The 25,117-nt window shown below is 39.4% G+C and overlaps 1 protein-coding gene across 1 annotated transcript in view; it reads left to right on the top strand.

Annotated features, from left to right (window-relative positions):
* Window positions 1-223: 223 nt before the first annotated feature.
* The window catches only part of LOC128701780 (Short Calcium-binding Mitochondrial Carrier), a 195,443-nt gene continuing 170,549 nt past the window's right edge, over window positions 224-25,117 (top strand). Inside the window, exons 1-3 of the mRNA XM_070105012.1 lie at window positions 224-497; window positions 9,345-9,471; window positions 21,343-21,430. Coding sequence (XP_069961113.1) covers window positions 309-497; window positions 9,345-9,471; window positions 21,343-21,430 — 404 coding nt within the window. The 5' untranslated portion in view covers window positions 224-308. The remainder of the gene's footprint in view (window positions 498-9,344; window positions 9,472-21,342; window positions 21,431-25,117) is intronic.

Raw genomic sequence — 25,117 nt, 5'->3', positions numbered from 1 at the left:
AGCCATAATTCAGCCAGGATCTCCTGGCAAGACTGGTCCTCAAAGTGATTTATTTCCACTTGGACCCTTGAATAGGCTTCCAAAATGTACAAAAACATCACATATTTCTACATACACAATCTGCCATATCAAAATAGACTCAAATTGAGTATTTCGAGACAAAATTCATCCATATTTGAGGAAATATGAATGCTAGGGGAGCGTGGCCGCCATGACTGACCAGTGTAGTGTTAACAGTGGTATGGGGAGGACGTGTTCACTTTTTCTCCCAGCATTTTAATCTGTGTGGTTGTCCCAGGAGCTACACCATGCAGAACAAGGGTGTACCTTCCAGCCCTCACATTCACCATGTATATGAGACTCCCAGTGAGGAGAAAGAGAGGCTAGGAGAGTTATTTAACCGGTTAGATAGTAATGGTGACGGAAGGATTGATGTAAATGACTTGTCAGAAGGACTGAAAAAATTAAATGTTCCTCAAGTTCCTGGTTATGCTGAGGTCTGTAATATATTGTAGTTTATTATCTTGGTTGTTGCTTGGTGTGTGAGTGGTAGCTCCTGGGCCTCAGTGGCAATGCATTTTGACTTTTTTTTTGGGTGGGATATCCGAGGTATTTTATATAATTGTACTTGCCTACCTAGGCCTATATAAACTGTAATATATCGTAGTTTATTATATTATCTTGGTTGATGCTTGTTATGTGAGTGGTAGCTCCTGGGCCTCAGTGGCAATGCATTTTGACTTTTTTTTTGGGTGGGATATCCGAGGTATTTTATATTATACTTTACCTAGGCCTATATAAACCTACTTAACATTAAAATAAATCACTTTGGGTTTATTTGTCAACATCCTAGACATTTTACACTAATAATTGTACTTAAATATAACCTTAATAACCCACTTAGCGTATAAATAATTGATAATTAAAATATTTATTTCATTAAAAATATCAATGTGTACTTTACATAATATAAACTATTAATTACGAAGAAGGCCTCTAGTAGGCCTAGGAATTTCCGGCAGACTGATACTAATTACTATGACTTTTTTTTTTTGGGGTGGGGGGGGGGTGGTTCCGAGGTAATTTACATACGTTATTATGATAATTTATGTAATTATGTGTATTTATACCTAAATTGACATGTTAATGAAGCACCCCAGTTCGATCCCTGGCAAGAAGTATGAGCAAATTGCTAACACCTGATGACCTTGTCACCTAACACCCCCATAAGGAAGGTTCCTACGTATATCCCCCTTAAGGGAGGGTCCTTGATGCTGGTGAGGGGCTCTTGATCTGGGAAATTGGATGTGTGTTCCAGTTCTCTGAATTAAACCTGAATATCTTCCATCCTTCCCCCCCACAGGTGCTGTATAATCCTACGGGTTTAGCGCTTCCCCATGATTATAATAATTCTATGTAAATCACAATAGGTGGGGCTCCTGATCCATGGCAGTTGAGTTCCTAAACCCCTGGAGGTTCCTTGATGCAGGTGAGGGGCTCTTGATCTTGGGAATTGGATCTGAATTAATCATAGATGCCTTCCAGCCTCCCCCCCACAGATGTATAATCCCTACTGATTTAGCGCTCTCCCACTCCTAAAACAACCAAGCCAGAGTACTCGCCCAGTTGTGATTGCAAGGGTCAAGTCATAGCTCCTGGCCCTATTGGTATTAGGAAATCACCTGAAATGGATTTAATTTATGAGGTTCCTTGATGCTGGTGAGGGGCTCTTGATCCATGAAATTGGATTTGTCCTTTCCTTGGATTAGGCCTAATTGATTCCTATTTCCACAGGAACTTTCCTACCCATACGGATTTAGCACTTCTTCCTAAGTGTATAATAATGCCAATAACATACTCAACCCCTGCCAATTTGGATTCAGGCCTAATAAAAATACTAATGATGCTATTATACACATGCTAGAACATATATACACTGCAATAGAGAAAAAAAAAGTCCCACTGGGGATCTTCATTGACTTACGTAAAGCTTTTGATACAGTTGACCATGACTTGCTCCACGTAAAATTGTCACACTATGGTATAAGAGGGCACTCCCTCAACTACCTCAAGTCATACCTCAGCAACAGAAGCCAATATGTGTATGCAAATGGGGCAAACTCCTCTGCACAACCAATTACAGTTGGTGTCCCACAGGGAAGTGTCCTTGGCCCTCTTCTCTTTCTCCTATACATAAATGACCTACCAAATGCTTCACAATTACTCAAACCCACACTATTTGCAGATGACACTACATACGTCTTCTCCCACCCGAGCCCAGTCACGCTAGCCAATACTGTAAATACCGAATTACAGAAAATATCTACCTGGATGAGAACTAACAAACTTACACTAAACATTGACAAAACCTACTTCATTCAGTTTGGTAACAGAGCTACAGATGTCCCTCTTAACATAATGATAAACGGATCACCTATCACAAAGCTAACAGAGGGAAAATTCTTAGGAATCCACCTTGATAATAGACTCAAATTTCATACACATATACAACAAATTTCTAAGAAAATTTCCAAGACTGTAGGCATACTATCGAAGATACGGTACTATGCTCCACAGTCAGCCCTCCTGGCCCTATATCACTCTCTTATTTACCCCTATCTCACCTATGGAATTTGTGCATGGGGCTCAACAACAAGTAACCATCTCAGACCACTAATTACCCAACAAAAGGCTGCAGTTAGAATGACAACAAATTCTCACTATAGGCAGCACACACCACCAATATTCAATACACTAAACCTCCTCACCATACAAAACATCCATACTTACTACTGCACCTATTACATACATAGAACACTTAACTCTGATATTAACCCTCCCCTCAAACATCTCCTTGCCAACCTCAACAGAACACATGACCATAACACAAGGCACAGATCACTCTTTGATGTTCCTCGTGTCCATCTCACACTATGTAAAAACTCAATGCACATAAAAGGCCCTAAAATCTGGAATTCATTACCTGTAAATATAAAAGAAACACTACCTGTTTATAAATTCAAGTCTCTTCTCAAAGATCACTTACTCACCCAAAACCAAATAAATACTGAATAACTGAACCTTATAAATTGTATATCTTAAATGTTTCTCACAATTATATCACATAAATGTTAAACCTAAAACCCAATCTAACTTTATTATTTTTTAAATACACTACCTAACAGAATACTCCATTCTACTGAATGTACAACAATGCATACAACCATATGACCTGTCTTTGTAATACTCACTTGTGCTTTATAGTAACCTGTTTACATTAATGTTTTATCACTGATTTCATCATTGCTTAGTTAATCTTAAGTTAATTTTAAGCCAGCCCGTAATGCTATGCATAGTATAAGTGGCTTTGGCATACTGCTCTTACCTGTATTTGTTGTACCTCTGTATGTGTGCTCAAATTTTTAAATAAATAAATAAATAAATAAATAAATAAATAATGTTACTTAGCAGTCAGTAGGTATCCGAGTGTTAGCCAACTGTTGTGGGTGGCATCCTGGGGGAGGCACTGATAATATTTATTATTTATGAATTATGTTTGTATATGTGTATCTAAGAAGAGGAAAAATAAATAAAAAAAAAAGAAATAAAGGAAAAGAAGAGGATTCTTATCTTCTTTTTCTTCATTTCTTTGTTTCTTCTTTCTTCTTTTTTTTCCTTTTTATTTTTTTTCACCTTTTTCTTCTTAGATACACATATACAAACATATGTGCTTTTCTTCTTAGATACACATATACAAACATATTATTTTTTATTATTATCACACTGGCCAATTCCCACCAAGGCAGGGTGGCCCGAAAAAGAAAAACTTTCACCATCATTCACTCCATCACTGTCTTGCCAGAAGGGTGCTTTACACTACAGTTTTTAAACTGCAACATTAACACCCCTCCTTCAGAGTGCAGGCACTGTACTTCCCATCTCCAGGACTCAAGTCCGGCCTGCCAGTTTCCCTGAACCCCTTCATAAATGTTACTTTGCTCACACTCCAACAGCACGTCAAGTATTAAAAACCATTTGTCTCCATTCACTCCTATCAAACACGCTCACGCATGCCTGCTGGAAGTCCAAGCCCCTTGCACACAAAACCTCCTTTACCCCCTCTCTCCAACCTTTCCTAGGCCGACCCCTACCCCGCCTTCCTTCCACTACAGACTGATACACTCTTGAAGTTATTCTGTTTCGCTCCATTCTCACACTCTTGAAGTTATTCTGTTTCGCTCCATTCTCTCTACATGTCCGAACCACCTCAACAACCCTTCCTCAGCCCTCTGGACAACAGTTTTGGTAATCCCGCACCTCCTCCTAACTTCCAAACTACGAATTCTCTGCATTATATTCACACCACACATTGCCCTCAGACATGACATCTCCACTGCCTCCAGCCTTCTCCTCGCTGCAACATTCATCACCCATGCTTCACACCCATATAAGAGCGTTGGTAAAACTATACTCTCATACATTCCCCTCTTTGCCTCCAAGGACAAAGTTCTGTGTCTCCACAGACTCCTAAGTGCACCACTCACTCTTTTCCCCTCATCAATTCTATGATTCACCTCATCTTTCATAGACCCATCCGCTGACACGTCCACTCCCAAATATCTGAATACATTCACCTCCTCCATACTCTCTCCCTCCAATCTGATATTCAATCTTTCATCACCTAATCTTTTTGTTATCCTCATAACCTTACTCTTTCCTGTATTCACCTTTAATTTTCTTCTTTTGCACACCCTACCAAATTCATCCACCAATCTCTGCAACTTCTCTTCAGAATCTCCCAAGAGCACAGTGTCATCAGCAAAGAGCAGCTGTGACAACTCCCACTTTGTGTGTGATTCTTTATCTTTTAACTCCACGCCTCTTCCCAAGACCCTCGCATTTACTTCTCTTACAACCCCATCTATAAATATATTAAACAACCACAGTGACATCACACATCCTTGTCTAAGGCCTACTTTTACTGGGAAAAAATTTCCCTCTTTCCTACATACTCTAACTTGAGCCTCACTATCCTCGTAAAAACTCTTCACTGCTTTCAGTAACCTACCTCCTACACCATACACTTGCAACATCTGCCACATTGCCCCCCTATCCACCCTGTCATATGCCTTTTCCAAATCCATAAATGCCACAAAGACCTCTTTAGCCTTATCTAAATACTGTTCACTTATATGTTTCACTGTAAACACCTGGTCCACACACCCCCTACCTTTCCTAAAGCCTCCTTGTTCATCTGCTATCCTATTCTCCGTCTTACTCTTAATTCTTTCAATAATAACTCTACCATACACTTTACCAGGTATACTCAGCAGACTTATCCCCCTATAATTTTTGCACTCTCTTTTATCCCCTTTGCCTTTATACAAAGGAACTATGCATGCTCTCTGCCAATCCCTAGGTACCTTACCCTCTTCCATACATTTATTAAATAATTGCACCAACCACTCCAAAACTATATCCCCACCTGCTTTTAACATTTCTATCTTTATCCCATCAATCCCGGCTGCCTTACCCCCTTTCATTTTACCTACTGCCTCACGAACTTCCCCCACACTCACAACTGGCTCTTCCTCACTCCTACAAGATGTTATTCCTCCTTGTCCTATACACGAAATCACAGCTTCCCTATCTTCATCAACATTTAACAATTCCTCAAAATATTCCCTCCATCTTCCCAATACCTCTAACTCTCCATTTAATAACTCTCCTCTCCTATTTTTAACTGACAAATCCATTTGTTCTCTAGGCTTTCTTAACTTGTTAATCTCACTCCAAAACTTTTTCTTATTTTCAACAAAATTTGTTGATAACATCTCACCCACTCTCTCATTTGCTCTCTTTTTACATTGCTTCACCACTCTCTTAACCTCTCTCTTTTTCTCCATATACTCTTCCCTCCTTGCATCACTTCTACTTTGTAAAAACTTCTCATATGCTAACTTTTTCTCCCTTACTACTCTCTTTACATCATCATTCCACCAATCGCTCCTCTTCCCTCCCGCACCCACTTTCCTGTAACCACAAACTTCTGCTGAACACTCTAACACTACATTTTTAAACCTACCCCATACCTCTTCGACCCCATTGCCTATGCTCTCATTAGCCCATCTATCCTCCAATAGTGCAATATGTGCTTAAATTCATACATATACATACACATATACATTCCAACAAGGATGTTCTCTGTTAACCTATTTGGTTGGACCTCCTCCTCATTTCTGTATCATTGCAAGCTCCTGGTGATGTGTTGATTGCAACACGATAGGCCTAGAGCTATCATTTAACTCCCCCGTGGTTGTTTTGCATATACAGTGGACCCCCGGTTAACGATATTTTTTCACTCCAGAAATATGTTCAGGTGCCAGTACTGACCGAATTTGTTCCCATAAGGAATATTGTGAAGTAGATTGATCCATTTCAGACCCCCAAACATACACGTACAAACGCACTTACATAAATACACTTACATAATTGGTCTCATTCGGAGGCGATCGTTATGCGGGGGTCCACTACATATATACATACATATAACCACTGGCCCAATGGTTAGTGTCATGAATTTTGACTTGCTTCCCATGAGGCAGGCTAAAATAACACGGGTTCAGTCCCAGGCTAGCCGCAGGTTGTTAATTGCTTACAGACCACTTGTTTGTGGTTGCATTAATATATGTTACTATGTATGATAAAGTAACTGTATTTGTGTGTACCTGTACTTAAATAAACTTAATAACCTTTACCCACTACCACCCCAATGGAAATAAGTCACTCTGACTTTTTTGGGTTATCCCAGGTTCTATACACGTATGCTACTATGTATGATAATCTATGTAACTGTATGGTGGTACCTCAGGATACAAACAGCTCAAAACTCGAATGTTTATGTAAGTGCATTTATGTAAGTACTTTTGTAAGTGTATTTTTGGGGGTCTGAAACGGATGAATCTGACTTACATTATTCCTTATGGGAACAAACTCGTTGGGTATCGGCACTCGAACAACCTTCTGAAACGAAAAAAATTTGTATCCCAAGGTACCATTGTATTTGTATATGCCTGAGTAAATCTACTAACATATCCAAACATCAACTACTTATCTATATTCTCAATGTCACAAATATATGTAAAAAATATAAATTTATTCTCAATATTTGCAACCTTCCCAAACATTAAAACATTGATTGTGTCCCCTTTATGTTAATTTGCTAGAAACCTCATTACCTGTAATCATAACCTCTAACCAAACCTGTAATTCCTTGAACAATTAAACTTGATAAAAGCCATATAGCATGTACTAATAGAATATTCAATTCTCTTGTATTCATTGTAACTACTAAATTGATATTCACAACCACCTACGAGACTGTATGCATAAAACCATTCAAATTATCATTGCCTTACTAATCTTAAGTTTGCCCGAGATGCTCTGCATATTAAGGGACTTTCTGCATGCACACCTAAATGTCATTCACCTCTGTATAAACATTGTATCATGCTGATATAAAGTACAGTGGTACTTCGAGTTACAAACATAATTTTTCCAGAAGGCTATTCAAGTGCTGTTACTGAATGAATTTGTTCCCATAAGGAATAATGTAAATTAGATTAGTGAATTTCAGATCCCCAAAAATACATTTACAAAAGCACTTACAAAAATGCACTTACATAATTGTTTGACTCACGAAATCGTAATGACACGATTGCAAACAGACAGTTGGGAGCTGCTCGAAAGTCGAGGTACCACTGTATGGCTTACCACAACCAACAATACCCACCTTTGCCAACCACCACCAGCCAACAACCTTTTAACATCACTTACAGTGAGTACCATGGCTCAATCGCTAGAGCACTCAGCTCACACACTGAGGTCTGGGGTTCGAATCTCCTTCAGTACAGCTGAAAAACATCAGGGATTTGTTTCCATAAGACACCTGCTGTCCCTGTCCCTGTTCACCCATCAGTTTAAAATAGGTACCTGGGTGTTAGTGGACTGGTGTGGGTCACATCCTGGGTGTTAGTGGACTGGTGTGGGTCACATCCTGGGTGTTAGTGGACTGGTGTGGGTCACATCCTGGGTGTTAGTGGACTGGTGTGGGTCACATCCTGGGCATTAGTGGACTGGTGTGGGTCACATCCTGGGTGTTAGTGGACTGGTGTGGGTCACATCCTGGGTGTTAGAGGACTGGTGTGGGTCGCATCCTGGGACAAAACTGACCTAATTTGCAGGAAATGCTCAGCATAACAAGGGACTTTCTATATAGTAGTATGTCATTGTTGTCAGCTATGATCTGTATACCTTGTACATGTACTAGTAGTAAATAAAGATACTGTATTTTATTATTATTATTATTATTATTATTATTATTATTATTATTATTATTATTATTGTTATAGCAAATTGGTAATACCAGTAGCTGTCATGTTCAGAGCACTGAATACTCAGTCAGACAGAACTTAGTGTAACCATATTGTAAATTTCTTTCTATTTAGTACTGAACTAGAAATGTTGGAATTAGTGAGGTATACTCCAGGTGATTATTTGCCAGAAATACGTGAAATTTCCTTGCTTGAAGTATACAAAAGAGGGTAATGTACATCTCTGTATTTCATAATGATAATAATCATACTGTATACTTAAATATGTAAATGATATTTTGACTACTAAATGTACTGTATTCAGTTTTAATATATACTGTATCTAGGAGATTTTGTTAGCTTATAAAGCTCGTCCATATGTGTAGTGTGATTTTTTTTTTTTTGCAGACGCAATTGAAAAGTGCATTCAAAATTGAACAGTACCCAGACAGACTTATTTGCTATTCAATTTTGCATTTGCAAAAAAATTCACACTTTACTGAGCTGCCTAACTAAAATTGAAAGACACAGTGGAGAGGTTGCTTTCAGAATTACAGAAAAAATAAAGGATCAGATTTTACTGGCAACTGGTCTGTGCATAATGTATGGAACAATGGAACATTTTGGCTTCTAGCTGGGGTGGTAGTGCATTCAGCTCACATAGAGCTCTGTGGCTCAATCTCCGGTACAGGTGGAGATATTGGGCGTGTTTCCTTAAGACACCTACTGTCCATGTTCACCTAGCAGTAAATAGGTACCTGGGTATTAGCCAACTGGCGTGGGTCGCATCCTGGGGACAAAATTAACCTAACTTGTCTGAAATGCTCAGCATAACCAGGGGATTTCTATATAGTATGTCATTGATGCCAGCTATTTTCTATACAAGTTGTATTGTGTAGAATTATTATTATTATTATTATTATTATTATTATTATTATTATTATTAAAGCTCAAATTTTGACCTCCCAACAGTTACTGATCCAGCGGGCAGACATCAACAAGAGCAATGATCTGACGCTTGCAGAATTTGTCAATTATGTTCAGGAACACGAGAAAAGGCTCTTGCTGGTGTTTCACACTTTGGATGCCAACAGTGATGGTATGTCTATAAGAATGTGCTTGTGAAAGTTTTAAGTCAATTTTCAAACTGCTTACTCTGGTGGGAAGATTCAAGTTTTTTTTTATTCCGCTTTAAACAAATTAGCTTCAGAATGTACATAATTATTACAAAATTAGTGGACATTTGTTTCATAAATTTTGCAAAAGCCCTTGATTATGCAGAGCATTTTGGCCAGACTATAACTAAAACTTTTGACACTGCTTGCCTATGTGTGCGGGTTTAATGCTTAACGTGATTATAGTAATAGTAATAGTAATACAGTGGTACCTGGAGTTTCAAAAAGCTTCCAACTCAAACAGTTATGTAAGTGTATTTTTGTAAGTGCTTTTGAAAGTGTATTTTTGGGGGTCTGAAATGGACTAATCTAATTTACATTATTCCTTATGGGAACAAATTCGTTCAGTAATGGCACTTGAACAGCCTTCTGGAATGGATTAAGTTCATAACTCAAGGTACCACTGTACTTAACATTATTTAAAGTTAGATTTTTTGATTTGCTAAGATTAATAAACATGATTATTTTAAGTAAACAAAACTCTGTATAAAATAACAGTAATGTTTTATTATAGAGAAAGATACACAAAGAACCCAAGTGGAAATTCAAGGATCCCAGTGGAAATAAGTCACTTTGACTTTTTTGGGTTATCCTAAGTAATCTACATACATGCTGCTGTGTATGATAATTTATGTAACTGTATTTGTGTGTATGTGTACTTGTACCTGAATAAACTTACTAAATAACCTGCACGTATGAGAAAGAAATTCATGATGATATTTTGGTCTGACTTGGATGATTTGAACTAGTCACACGACTAACACACGAAGGTTAGTGACTAATTAACGGTTCATGTCAGGCCGAAACATTGTCATAAGTTTCTTTCTCCGGTGTGCATGTTATTTGTATTTTGTTCCAATAACAGTATACAGTGGACCCCCGGTTTACGATCAGCTCCCAATGCGACCAATTATGTAAGATAAGATAAGATAAGATAAGATTTCGTTCGGATTTTTAACCCCGGAGGGTTAGCCACCCAGGATAACCCAAGAAAGTCAGTGCGTCATCGAGGACTGTCTAACTTATTTCCATTGGGGTCCTTAATCTTGTCCCCCAGGATGCGACCCACACCAGTCGACTAACACCCAGGTACCTATTTGCTGCTAGGTGAACAGGACAATAGGTGTAAGGAAACGTGTCGAAATGTTTCCACCCGCCGGGAATCGAACCCGGGCCCTCCGTGTGTGAAGCGGGAGCTTTAGCCACCAGGCCACCGGGCCTGTATTTATGTAAGTGCATTTGTATGTGTATGTTTGGGGGTCTGAAATGGACTAATCTAATTCACAATATTCCTTATGGGAACAAATTCGGTCAGTACTGGCACCTGAACATACTTCTGGGATGAAATAATATCGTAAACCGGGGGTCCACTGTATATTGTACCTTTTTGTTCTATGTATTGTATTTAGAATAATATAATACAGTATTAACAATTTTAGTTGCTGGTACTGTTTAATAATGGGGGGCTAAACTGTAATGGTGACAAGACAGTCAGGAGTACAAATTTCTGATTGGTATCTGACAGAGTAGGTTGCATCTGATACACACACATTTACTCTATATGTGATCTTTGTCACTATCAGTTTCATATGATTTTAACTACAGGAGGCCCTCCACATTCTCAAGGGTTTGGGGATCAAGAACCTCACGAATCTTGAAAATTCGCAAATGTTTGGTGCGCAAATAAGATGTAGGGAAATATAATAATACATGTACTGTACTGTAGTGTTCGAGAATGTTTTGATGAGCAAATATATTGTAGGGAAATATAATAATAGCATTTACTTAGCCTAACAATACTGGTTCCTTAACCTGTTGAACCATGAACAATCATAAAACACATGAAAACATTGTAAAATATTGTATATACATAAATAACAAAAAAAAGGCACAATACCATGACTGGAACAATACACAAATAACCCGCACATAGAAGAGAGGACCTTACGATGACGTTTCAGTCCGACTTGGACCATTTACAAAATCACACTAATGAAAAGGGGAGAAGAAGGGAGTATATATAGGCCAGCAGACAGGTACAGGACAAAAGAGGTAGTAGTGGAGGTAGTAGTAGTAGTGGAGTCAGTCAAATACAGTGGACCCCCGGTTTACGATATTATTTCATTCCAGAAGTATGTTCAGGTGCCAGTACTGACCGAATTTGTTCCCATAAGGAATATTGTGAATTAGATTAGTCTATTTCAGACCCCCAAACATACACATACAAACGCACTTACATAAATACACTTACATAATTGGTCGCATTGGGAGCTGATCGTAAACCGGGGGTCCACTGTACTAAGAAAGAGGAGCACTGCAAGGAAGCTAGGAGCCCACATTGGGTATAAGCAAGAACAAAGAGGGGGGAAAAAATAACAAAGGACAAAAACCCAAGGCAGAAGAAAGAAAACCCAAAGGAGAAAGAGGAAAGGGGAAGAGGGAGAAAAGGAAAAAAGAATCAGGTTAAGTCACGGGTGTTCTGAAGTTTGGAGCATTTTATGATGTAATGGGAAAGGAAGGCATCTACAGAAACAAAGGCAGGACTAAGATTCATACAAGAAAAGCTGTGTATAAGGGAGGATTCAACCAGACGGTGACTGTGAAAGTTGGAAGTAGGGTAGACAGTTTTAGCAGAAACTGTCTACCCTACTTCCAACTTCCAACATCCTATGGAGAGGGAGAATGGACACAGGTCGTCCCACAGCTACTAAAAACAACAGACATAGCCCCACTCCACAAAGGGGGCAGAAAGCAATAACAAAGAACTACAGACCAATAGCGCTAACATCCCATATAAAAATCTTTGAAAGGGTTCTAAGAAGCGAGATTGCCACCCATCTAGATACCCATCAGTTACACAACCCAGGGCAATATGGGTTTAGAGCAGGTCATTCCTGTCTGTTCCAACTACTGGACCACTATGACAAGATCCTGGATGCTCTAGAAGACAAACAAAATGCAGATGTTGTATACACTGACTTTGCAAAAGCCTTTGACAAGTGTGACCATGGTGTAACAGTACACAGAATATGTGATAAAGGAATAACAGGAAAAGTTGGTAGATGGATCTGTAATTTCCTAACAAATAGAACACAAAGGTTAGTAGTAAACAGAATAAAGTCTGAGGCAGCTATGGTGAAAAGCTCTGTTCCACAAGGCACAGTACTCGCTCCCATTCTGTTCCTCGTCCTCATATCTGACAGTGATTGAAGACACTGCAAGACTCCAGCCGGACATTAACCAAATCTTTAAATGAGCCACAGAAAATTATATGAAGTTCAATGATGAGAAATTTCAATTACTCTGATATGGAAAACGTAAGGAAATCAAAACTATATTGGAGTATAAAACAAATTCCAACCACACAATAGAGCAAAAAACTAATGTAAAAGACCTGGGAGTGATCATGTCAGAGGATCTTGCCTTCAAAGACCATAACATTGTATCAATCGCATCTGCTAGAAAAATGACAGGATGGATAATGGTGCTTTTGCACCATCATAAGGTCGAAATATCGTAAGTCTAACCATCGTAAGTTAAGGAGCACTTGTACCTGATTATATTGGAGGAAAGTACATGTGATGTACATATTTGAACAGTACTTGTAAAATCATACAGTTTCCTGCCTATCATAGTTTTCCCACCAAAACCACATGGATGTTGCATATCTTATATATAACTAAAAGGTATAAAAGGTCGAAAAAAGGTCTTAATTGGTTTGTCAGAGTGTATCTTAACCATTGTCAAGACTTTGAGAGACCCATCCAGTTACTGGCTTGACTCAGCGAAGCTTAACCTAACTTAGTGGTACTCACGTCGATGACATGAGATTATACACAAATAACCCACACATAGAAGAGAGGAGCTTATGATGACGTTTCGGTCCGACTTGGACCATTTACAAAGTCACACTAAAGAAAAGGAGAGCAGGATGGGTATATATAGGCAGGAGGTGGAAGTGGTAGTGGGGAGGTAGTAAGAGGAGGAGGAGCCAGTCAAATACACCTACCATCCGACTTACGACCGAGTTCGGTTCTGAGAAACCGGTCGTAAGTCGAAATGGTCGTAAGTCGAATTTTACTACTGAATATAAACAAAACATTTTTGTAATGACTTTTATTTTATTGTTTTATTTTGGTATTTCATGTTTTACTTTACTTTCTATGTTGTTAGTACTGTATTTTATACTGTAAGGTTTAGGATAAACACTGTGTACAACACAAATAGTTGTTTATTTCCCAGAAATTTGGCATAAAAAACACGGTCGTAAGTCGAGTGGTCGTAAGTCGAGCAGGTCGTAAGTCGGATGGTAGGTGTATTAAGAAAGAGGAGCACTGCAAGGGAGATTGACTAGGTTGTTACATGTCTTACTCACGATGTTGTACTGTCAGTGTAAAATTCACACGGGGATGTCCTCTTTTTGCCACTTTGTGAGCGCAGCTGTGTAGAGGACATTGGAAATGTAAAAATACGAGGGATTGTGCAAGGCCGTGAGAGACGGCAGGAGTGTGTCGAAACCTTGGCGATCTGCCACATTGTTCTCTCAACTCTTGTTTCCCCACCAATGAATGCAAGTCTTCAGTGAGCCTAGTCATGTGAAGAAAAGACACAAGCCTGTTCTTGAGATGATTATTCACTGTGTAGAGCTTTATAAAGTCATGTTTCTCTATAGTATACAGTTTTATCAAGTCATGTTTCACTGTGTAGAGCTTCATAAAGTCATGTTTCTCTATATACAGTTTTATCAAGTCATGTTTCACTGTGTAGAGCTTCATAAAGTCATGACATGATCAAGCTCCACACTAAGCAGACTTTTTTTTTATCCTTTTGATTTAATTAAGTTTGAATTTAATATTAAATTTCAGTTTAATTTCCATTCAAATTTGTGTAATTACTATGTAATTTTATATTATAGTGTGTATTAAATTTATTTACATTGTGCAGTATGTATTTTTGTATTTTTAGTATTATTGGTAGACTGCTCGGAATGTTATACATATTTGTGGGACTTGTAAAAAATTTACACTGAATCTACTATTGTAAGTATGTATGCTGCACAGAAATAACATTATCTTGGTGTCGTACTGTGAATAAAAGATACGAAGACGCTGTTTTGGGGCAACATTTTGGTCTGTGTTGAGCTTCAGTAAATTGTGTTGCTCTGTGTACATCTTTGTTAAATCATGTGTTGCTCTCTCAGTGCTTTACCAAGTCATATTTTGATCTGTGCAGGCTTTGTTAAATCACAATGTACTCTGCGCAGGGCTTTATCAAGTCACAATATACTCTGCGCAGGGCTTTATCAAGTCACAATATACTCTGTGCAGGCTTTATCAAGTCACAATATACTCTGTGCAGGGCTTTATCAAGTCACAATATACTCTGTGCAGGGCTTTATCAAGTCACAATATACTCTGTGCAGGGCTTTATTAGGTCACAATATACTCTGTGCAGGGCTTTATCAAGTCACAATATACTCTGTGCAAGTCTTTATCAAGTCACAATATACTCTGTGCAGGGCTTTATCAAGTCACAATATACTCTGTGCAGGGCTTTATCAAGTCACAATATACTCTGTGCAGGGCTTTATTAGGTCACAATATACTCTGTGCAGGGCTTTATCAAGTCACAATATACTCTGCGCAGGGCTTTATCAAGTCACAATATACTCTGTGCAGGCTTTATCAAGTCACAATATACTCTGTGCAGGGCTTTATCAAGTCACAATATACTCTGTGCAGGGCTTTATCAAGTCACAATATACTCTGTGCAGGGCTTTATTAGGTCACAATATACTCTGTGCAGGGCTTTATCAAGTCACAATATACTCTGTGCAAGGCTTTATCAAGTCACAATATACTCTGTGCAGGGCTTTATCAAGTCACAATATACTCTGTGCAGGGCTTTATCAAGTCACAATATACTCTGTGCAGGGCTTTATTAGGTCACAATATACTCTGTGCAGGGCTTTATCAAGTCACAATATACTCTGTGCAGGGCTTTATCAAGTCACAATATACTCTGTGCAGGGCTTTATTAGGTCACAATATACTCTGTGCAGGGCTTTATCAAGTCACAATATACTCTGTGCAAGGCTTTATTAGGTCACAATATACTCTGTGCAGGGCTTTATCAAGTAACAATATACTCTGTGCAAGGCTTTATTAGGTCACAATATACTCTGTGCAGGGCTTTATCAAGTCACAATATACTACTCTGTGCAGGGCTTTATTAAGTCACAATATACTCTGTGTAGGGCTTTATTAAGTCACAATATACTCTGTGGGGCTTTATTAAGTCACAATATACTCTGTGCAGGGCTTTATCAAGTCACAATATACTCTCTGCAGTGCTTAATTGAGTCATGTTTTGCTCTGTGGAGGGCAGTGGCTCTTAACCAAAGGGGCATATGTAATTTCCATGGAGGAGGGGACACAAACCAAGGAGAAGGGTAAAAAATCTCATTAATGGCTCGAAAAAATGCGAAAGCTCTCTTGGTCCATTATTTTTTTTTTTTTTTATTATCACACTGGCCGATTCCCACCAAGGCAGGGTGGCCCGAAAAAGAAAAACTTTCACCATCATTCACTCCATCACTGTCTTGCCAGAAGGGTGCTTTACACTACAGTTTTTAAACTGCAACATTAACACCCCTCCTTCAGAGTGCAGGCACTGTACTTCCCATCTCCAGGACTCAAGTCCGGCCTGCCGGTTTCCCTGAATCCCTTCATAAATGTTACTTTGCTCACACTCCAACAGCACGTCAAGTATTAAAAACCATTTGTCTCCATTCACTCCTATCAAACACACTCATGCATGCCTGCTGGAAGTCCAAGCCCCTCGCACACAAAACCTCCTTTACCCCCTCCCTCCAACCCTTCCTAGGCCGACCCCTACCCCTCCTTCCTTCCACTACAGACTGATACACTCTTGAAGTTATTCTGTTTCGCTCCATTCTCTCTACATGTCCAAACCACCTCAACAACCCTTCCTCAGCCCTCTGGACAACAGTTTTGGTAATCCCGCACCTCCTCCTAACTTCCAAACTACGAATTCTCTGCATTATATTCACACCACACATTGCCCTCAGACATGACATCTCCACTGCCTCCAGCCTTCTCCTCGCTGCAACATTCATCACCCATGCTTCACACCCATATAAGAGCGTTGGTAAAACTATACTCTCATACATTCCCCTCTTTGCCTCCAAGGACAAAGTTCTCTGTCTCCACAGACTCCTAAGTGCACCACTCACTCTTTTTCCCTCATCAATTCTATGATTCACCTCATCTTTCATAGACCCATCCGCTGACACGTCCACTCCCAAATATCTGAATACGTTCACCTCCTCCATACTCTCTCCCTCCAATCTGATATTCAATCTTTCATCACCTAATCTTTTTGTTATCCTCATAACCTTACTCTTTCCTGTATTCACCTTTAATTTTCTTCTTTTGCACACCCTACCAAATTCATCCACCAATCTCTGCAGCTTCTCTTCAGAATCTCCCAAGAGCACAGTGTCATCAGCAAAGAGCAGCTGTGACAACTCCCACCCTGTGTGTGATTCTTTATCTTTTAACTCCACGCCTCTTGCCAAGACCCTCGCATTTACTTCTCTTACAACCCCATCTATAAATATATTAAACAACCACGGTGACATCACACATCCTTGTCTAAGGCCTACTTTTACTGGGAAAAAATTTCCCTCTTTTCTACATACTCTAACTTGAGCCTCACTATCCTCGTAAAAACTCTTCACTGCTTTCAGTAACCTACCTCCTACACCATACACTTGCAACATCTGCCACATTGCCCCCCTATCCACCCTGTCATACGCCTTTTCCAAATCCATAAATGCCACAAAGACCTCTTTAGCCTTATCTAAATACTGTTCACTTATATGTTTCACTGTAAACACCTGGTCCACACACCCCCTACCTTTCCTAAAGCCTCCTTGTTCATCTGGTATCCTATTCTCCGTCTTACTCTTAATTCTTTCAATTATAACTCTACCATACACTTTACCAGATACACTCAACAGACTTATCCCCCTATAATTTTTGCACTCTCTTTTATCCCCTTTGCCTTTATACAAAGGAACTATGCATGCTCTCTGCCAATCCCTAGGTACCTTACCCTCTTCCATACATTTATTAAATAATTGCACCAACCACTCCAAAACTATATCCCCACCTGCTTTTAACATTTCTATCTTTATCCCATCAATCCCGGCTGCCTTACCCCCTTTCATTTTACCTACTGCCTCACGAACTTCCCCCACACTCACAACTGGCTCTTCCTCACTCCTACAAGATGTTATTCCTCCTTGCCCTATACACAAAATCACAGCTTCCCTATCTTCATCAACATTTAACAATTCCTCAAAATATTCCCTCCATCTTCCCAATACCTCTAACTCTCCATTTAATAACTCTCCTCTCCTATTTTTAACTGACAAATCCATTTGTTCTCTAGGCTTCCTTAACTTGTTAATCTCACTCCAAAACTTTTTCTTATTTTCAACAAAATTTGTTGATAACATCTCACCCACTCTCTCATTTGCTCTCTTTTTACATTGCTTCACCACTCTCTTAACCTCTCTCTTTTTCTCCATATACTCTTCCCTCCTTGCATCACTTCTACTTCGTAAAAACTTCTCATATGCTAACTTTTTCTCCCTTACTACTCTCTTTACATCATCATTCCATTGGTCCATGTCAAACTAAAATGTCGTCAAAAGTTTTTTTCTCCTATGTGAGGGTTATGTGTGTATTGTTCCAGTCAATGTAATGTTCATTTTTATTCTTTGTGTAGAGTTCATTGGTCAGTTAGTGACCAAATTATTTTTACTTGGTTGTTTTTTACCGTCCTCCTGTCGTTGCTGTTAGTTGTGAGAAGCTGTATGTAGATGGCAGAGTTTTGGGTGCACCAGACTCACATGGTCCTCTCATGAAGAGGTGACCAGCATCACTTCAGAACTTGCCGTTGTAATGACACTTCATCATTTATTCGTGTATCTCATTTAGCTATAGAGCAAAATGATGTTTATACCAAGAGGTGTATGTTTCTCATTGAATATAGGCTAAAGTTTACTTTAATCTCTGCTTTAGGTTTTAAGGATCTTTGGTGGTGATCAGGTTACATGCAGTCTTGGTGATGCATGGAGGCAATGGACTTTAAACCCAGTTAACCAACTAACCAACCATTTACATAGCAGATAGACTTTATTTTTGACATCTTTAATGCCATGGTTACATTGGTCTGCTTTCTGAAAAATCTCACCATTAATGTATGTACATTCACACTCTTAACTAAAATTGAATAGCTACACCTACTATGATTACATCTTTTTGCCCTTATTCAAATTCAAATTTATTTATTTCTTTGCAAGTAGTACATGGAGGTTAAGTACGTATATACAATAATGGGTTGCAGTGCAAAGAGAGCCTCTATCATGCCTAGGCATTATGGGCAGACTTAATTTAATGGCTTACTGACTACTTAACACTAAAGAAATTTATCATAGCTGTACAGTAGTTCTGTTAATTATAAATGAATCTAATTTACACAAACCAAAGGATATATTTGTATTTCCAAAAATGCTTTTTATGAAACATGATTCAATTATATTCTCTCAACTGGTTGAAGATTCATTGAACACCTCTCTTCCAGAATCTCTCACCTCTACCTTTCTCTTCTAAAATCTCTATTGTCTACACTGCTCTCATGCCCCTTACAGTCTGTACAGCACTACATGACATGATTCTAGAATTTGTATGAGTGGCATCCACTGTGTGCATGGCAAATCTTCAGTCTGACTTAATCCAAGTCTTCCAGTGGGGCACAGATATTCATTTAGGACAAATTTAAGTTCCTTCACTATGGAAAAATTGGGTGAATAAGAACCACGATGGCATATATAACAAACTCGAACAACTTGGACTGAAAAATTAATGTGAAGGACTTAGGAGTGATATTGTCAGAAGATCTCACATTCAGGGATCACACCAATGTTATTTTTACAACAGGAAGGAAAATGGTAGGCTGGAGATACTAAGGCAGTGATGATACTCTTCAGAGTCATTTGTTCTCTCTAGACCGCAATTTTACTGTACACTTAATAACCCCTTTTAAGGCAGGTGAAACCGCTGATCTGGAGAATGTAAAGAGAGCCTTTACTGCCCTATATGAACTTGGTCAAGCAAGCTTTGTCTGGGACAGACATTAGGGTGGTGTCTCCAGAAATTTTCATGTAACCTGACCATTACCCATCTATTGTATCTGACCACTACCCACCTATTGTATCCCTCTTTTAAAGTAACTTTTAGTTTTTTAATTAAACATTTGTATCCTTTCTACAGTTGTTTATTTAATAGCTCGACAACAGTACCTTTAGTTCTTGCTCTCTTGGCTGTGTTCAACTTTCCTTAAGATAAGATTTATTTGGATTTTTAACCCAGGGAGGGTTAACCACCCTGGATAAAACCCCAGAAAGTTAATGTGTCATTGAGGACTGTCTGTCTTATTTCCACTGGGATCCTTAATCCCATCTCCCAGGATGCCACCCATACCAGTCAACTAACACTCAGGTACCTACTTATTGCTATGTGAACAGTGACAGCAGGTGTAGGAAACGTGTCCAGTGTTTCCAACCATGCAAGTTATTGATCCATAGACACTGTGTAAGGTGAGAGCATTGCCAACCAAGCCACGGGACACCTTAATGTCTTTCTGTTTGAAATTTCTCGTTTGGTACTAAGATGTCCTCCCTTCTTGTTCATAACATCAGCAATTAATTGTCCCTCTCTTAAAATCCATATTATTTAAATGCACATATTCTGAACACGTTGAATTTTCATTCTAAGAACTTGACTCATTTCAAGTCACTCACAGCAGTGATAGTACCCAGGTACTTATTTTTTGCTAGGTGAACAGGAGCAACAGGTGTAAGGAGATGTGCTAATACATTTCCCCCTAATACAGGATGCCAGCCACAACAGTCAACTAACATTCAGGTACATATTTACTGCTAGGTGAATGGGGGCAGATGGTGTAAAGACACTTGAAGGTAGGGAAGGTGTCAGGACACTTGAAGGTATGGAAGGTGTCAGGACACTTGAAGGTAGGGAAGGTGTCAGGACACTTGAAGGTAGGGAAGGTGTCAGGACACTTGAAGGTAGGGAAGGTGTCAGGACACTTGAAGGTAGGGAAAGTGTAAGAACACTTGAAGACAGGGATACTCTGGCTCCCTACCTTCATGCTCCTGTGCAACTCAATGACAGTCCAAGTCGTACCGTAACGTTGCCATAAGTTTCCGTCTTGTGTATGTGGGTTATTTATGAATAATAATGATGATGCCTTGGGTGTACATGTAGTTAGAGCAGATTTAATGTACAATATTCACTTAAAATAAACCCTATTAGAGAGGGATGAGTAATACACATGCAACAATCCATAACCTGTCTAATTAGGATTAGTCTGCCTGAAATGCTCGTCCATTTTAGTGACTTTCTTTGTGCCTAACAATATTTTACTGCATATAAATTACACATTGTATTCTATGCAAAGAAATTAATTTTTTAATTTGGTTTTGAATTTGGTATTTATTACCAAGATATTTCACCTGCTCAGTAGGTTTTTTTCAATTGAAATATAGAAGTAACTTTAATACTGGGGACAAAAGAAATAGTGGAGATGTATGATGTATTTAGCTCCACAGTTATACTGTTTCTTTGAGTTTACCCTCTTGTAATATTTTACTCTGATTCCTGGGTTTCCTACCTTCCTTCCAGGACGTGTGGATGAGCGGGAGCTGAAGTCATCATTCCAGAAATTGGGGATTTACATTGACGACGAAGAAGCCAAGCGGCTCCTCCGGAGGTGAGTACTCACTGCCCCCGGCTGGCTGGCTGGCTCCTCCTGGGGTTCGCTTGCTACTTTTCTTCCTCTGCTGCTGATGCCTGGGGGGGGCCCGACTGGATGCTTTCAGCGCCCTCAGGGCTCCAAGCTCCTGCTTGTGACACTAACTGCTTCCTGGTAAGGCTCTTGAGTTCTCTGGTAAGACTTTTGAATTTCTAGTAAAATTTTTTTTAGATCTATTGTAAGGCATTAAGATCTCTGCTGAGGTTCTTAAATGTTTTGTTGAATAAGTCTGTAGTAAGAGTTTTGAGTTCCTGCAAAGGTTTTGGAGTGTCTGGAAAGGCTTTAGAATCTCTAGTAAAGCTTCAAAATCTCTGGAAAGGCTTTAGAATCTCAAGTAAGGTTTTTGAATCTCTGGTAAGGTTTTGAAATCTCTGGTAAGGTTTTAGAAGCTCTGTTAAGGTTCTGGAATCTCTGGTACAGCTTTAGAATCTCTGGTAATACCTTAGAATATCTAGTATGGTTTGGAATCTCTGGAAAGGCTTTTGAATCAGTATTAAGGCTAATATCTGTGTGGAGTTAATTCAGTATTTGATGCAAGGTGCTACCTGGAGTTTACCTGGAGAGAGTTCCGGGGGTCAACGCCCCCGCGGCCGGGGCTGTGACCAGGCCTCCTTAGGTCAGTGTCCCAGGATGCGACCCACACCAGTCGACTAACACCCAGGTACCCATTTTACTGATGGGGAACATAGACAACAGGTTGAAAGAAACACGTCCAATGTTTCTACTCTGGCTGGGAATCGAACCCAGGCCCTCGCCGTGTGAAGCGAGAGCGTTAACCACCAGGCCACCAGAGGAATGTAATTCCTATTTTTAAAACGGGACAAGTCGTTACCGTCAAATTACCGCCCAATGAGCCTGACCTCAATTGTATGCAAATTACTAGAGTCAATTATAGCTGAGATTATAATTACCACCCAATAAGCCTGACCTCAACTGTAGGCGTGTAATAAGGGTTTAATCTGTGGTAAGGGTCTTTGGTATGGCTTTGATGTTAGTGACATCCTTAAGTCACTTACCTGTTCCCTCAATCTATGATTCCATATCTGTGATGAGCCTGTTAGGGTACTAATGAGCATTTTAGGTCTAATAAGTATTTTGAATGTCAGTTGAGCATTTTAGGTCTGGTAATGCTCTTATGTCTTGCAGCAACTGTGGTCTCAAAAATTTTTGGTGAACTTACATTAGACACAAAAATTAAAAAAAATTGACAAATATTATTTGTTATTTTGATATAATAAAACATTTATATTTGTTTTGAGATAATTTATTATTTATTATCACACTGGCCGATTCCCACCAAGGCAGGGTGGCCCGAAAAAGAAAAGCTTTCACCATCATTCACTCCATCACTGTCTTGCCAGAAGGGTGATTTACACTTCAGTTTTTAAACTGCAACATTAACACCCCTCCTTCAGAGTGCAGGCACTCTGAAGGAGGGGTGTCTAGAATTTTATGAACCTATTCTGGCAATGGGCCAAGAGCTTCAGTTCTCTAGGTCCCCTCCTTAGTAGTGCCCTGATGGTGGGTACTCTTAGTTTCATTTTCTCTCCCACTGGCTTAGGCCAGAGGGGCAGATAATTCCAGAATGCTTGAAAGGTACTGTAGGAATTTACGATCTAAAGTTTTATTGAAATAGCTGGGCGTTGGATATCCTTGGAGAGACTCCCAGCAGACCAACTCCTCTTAAAGGACCACAAAAAAGTCTCATTGGGACTGGTCCAGTTGTGGGGAAAATTGTCCAAACATTGCTTGACAGTGCCCTGAGAAAGGATAAAGTTTGATTCCTTGCAGTGAAGGTACCACATGTGGAGGATTTCCATTTGGTTGCTCCTAATTCCTCTTTGGACACTTACCTCGATCTTCAGGCCATTCACATTGATGCAGCTGTCTCTCCTCCCCTATTTACTGAACACAGGTGTATCTGCTGCAGTGTGTTGCATACCAATTTGTGCTATATGGTCTTATCTGGCATATGTCAAAATCAGAGAAGGCATGACACAGAGGTAAGTTAAGCTTGTATTCTATCAGAATAGAAACTCGGTTAAGCAGGCCAAGTGGCAGACAGAAGTACCTAGATGGTGCCACCATGCTACCCAGGAAAGATATCAAGCTGATAGTATGGGACTACACTTGTGCATCTATAATGGCTGACACTTACATATAATACACTGAAGGTAAAAGGGGTAGTGCCAGTGCCACCTATTTCAAATACATACATACAATTCACAATTTGCAAAAGGCGTACTTTTAACAAGCGTTATCTCTCTGTCCACAGCAGGATTCAGTTCTGAGCACACACTATCAAAGTACACAGTACTTTCACCACTCAGCCAGATCCCAGAATCTGGCAGAGTGGCAAAAGTACCGTGTAGTTTAACACAGTGTGTGCAGGTTCGAATCCTGCTGTGGACAGAGAGAGAATGTTTAATGTACATATATGAATGTAAGCATTAGTTTTGTGAAAAGTTAAATATCAAAACACCATCCAGAATTTTGGAAAATAGTTGATGAATCCTTTCATTGATCAGACCAAGAGTAAAATTGGGAGGGGGGGGGGTTGATGGGGCTCCCATTGTAAGCAGTAGATCTAGCTTTAAAATTATTTGATGCTCCTGGTAGTTTATTGACCAGTGGTGCAACAGGTGTGTAGTATGAATTTGATGCTCCTGGTAGTTTATTGACCAGTGGTGCAACAGGTGTGTAGTATGAATTTGATGCTCCTGGTAGTTTATTGACCAGTGGTGCAACAGGTGTGTAGTATGAATTTGATGCTCCTGGTAGTTTATTGACCAGTGGTGCAACAGGTGTGTAGTATGAATTTGATGCTCCTGGTAGTTTATTGACCAGTGGTGCAACAGGTGTGTAGTATGAATTTGATACTCCTGGTAGTTTATTGACCAGTGGTGCAACAGGTGTGTAGTATGAATTTGATACTCCTGGTAGTTTATTGACCAGTGGTGCAACAGGTGTGTAGTATGAATTTGATGCTCCTGGTAGTTTATTGACCAGTGGTGCAACAGGTGTGTAGTATGAATTTGATGCTCCTGGTAGTTTATTGACCAGTGGTGCAACAGGTGTGTAGTATGAATTTGATACTCCTGGTAGTTTATTGACCAGTGGTGCAACAGGTGTGTAGTATGAATTTGATGCTCCTGGTAGTTTATTGACCAGTGGTGCAACAGGTGTGTAGTATGAATTGGAACAATTTAACATCTCTGATGCTTCATAGCGTACCGTATTATCAGCATTTAAGACTAAACTAATAAAAAAAAAACAAATTCAAATGTATTATCTCCTTTATGCAGTTTACATGTAATAAAATGTTAGGCATAAAGGAAAGCCGCTAGCATACAGTGCATTTCGGGTTAGTTAATTTCTACAAGACGAAGGTCATTAAGGCTAAATTGTCACCTGTTCACCACCAGTCAAGCATATTTTAATCACTTAAATTCAGTCATGCTTCAGTGCATATACAGTGAGAGACATACACCTGTTAGGAAGCATTTCTTCAGCCAGAGAGTTGTTAGGAAGTGGAATAGTCTGGCAAGCAATGTAGTGGAGGCAGGAACCATACATAGTTTTAAGACGAGTTATGATTAAGCTCATGGAGCAGGGAGAGGGAGGACCCAGTAGGGGTCAGTGAAG

Source organism: Cherax quadricarinatus, chromosome 96, assembly GCF_038502225.1.
Source record: "Cherax quadricarinatus isolate ZL_2023a chromosome 96, ASM3850222v1, whole genome shotgun sequence".
Lineage (NCBI taxonomy): Eukaryota > Metazoa > Arthropoda > Malacostraca > Decapoda > Parastacidae > Cherax > Cherax quadricarinatus.
The sequence above is the reverse complement of the archived record's forward strand: the minus strand, read 5'-3'. Positions and strand labels throughout refer to the sequence as shown.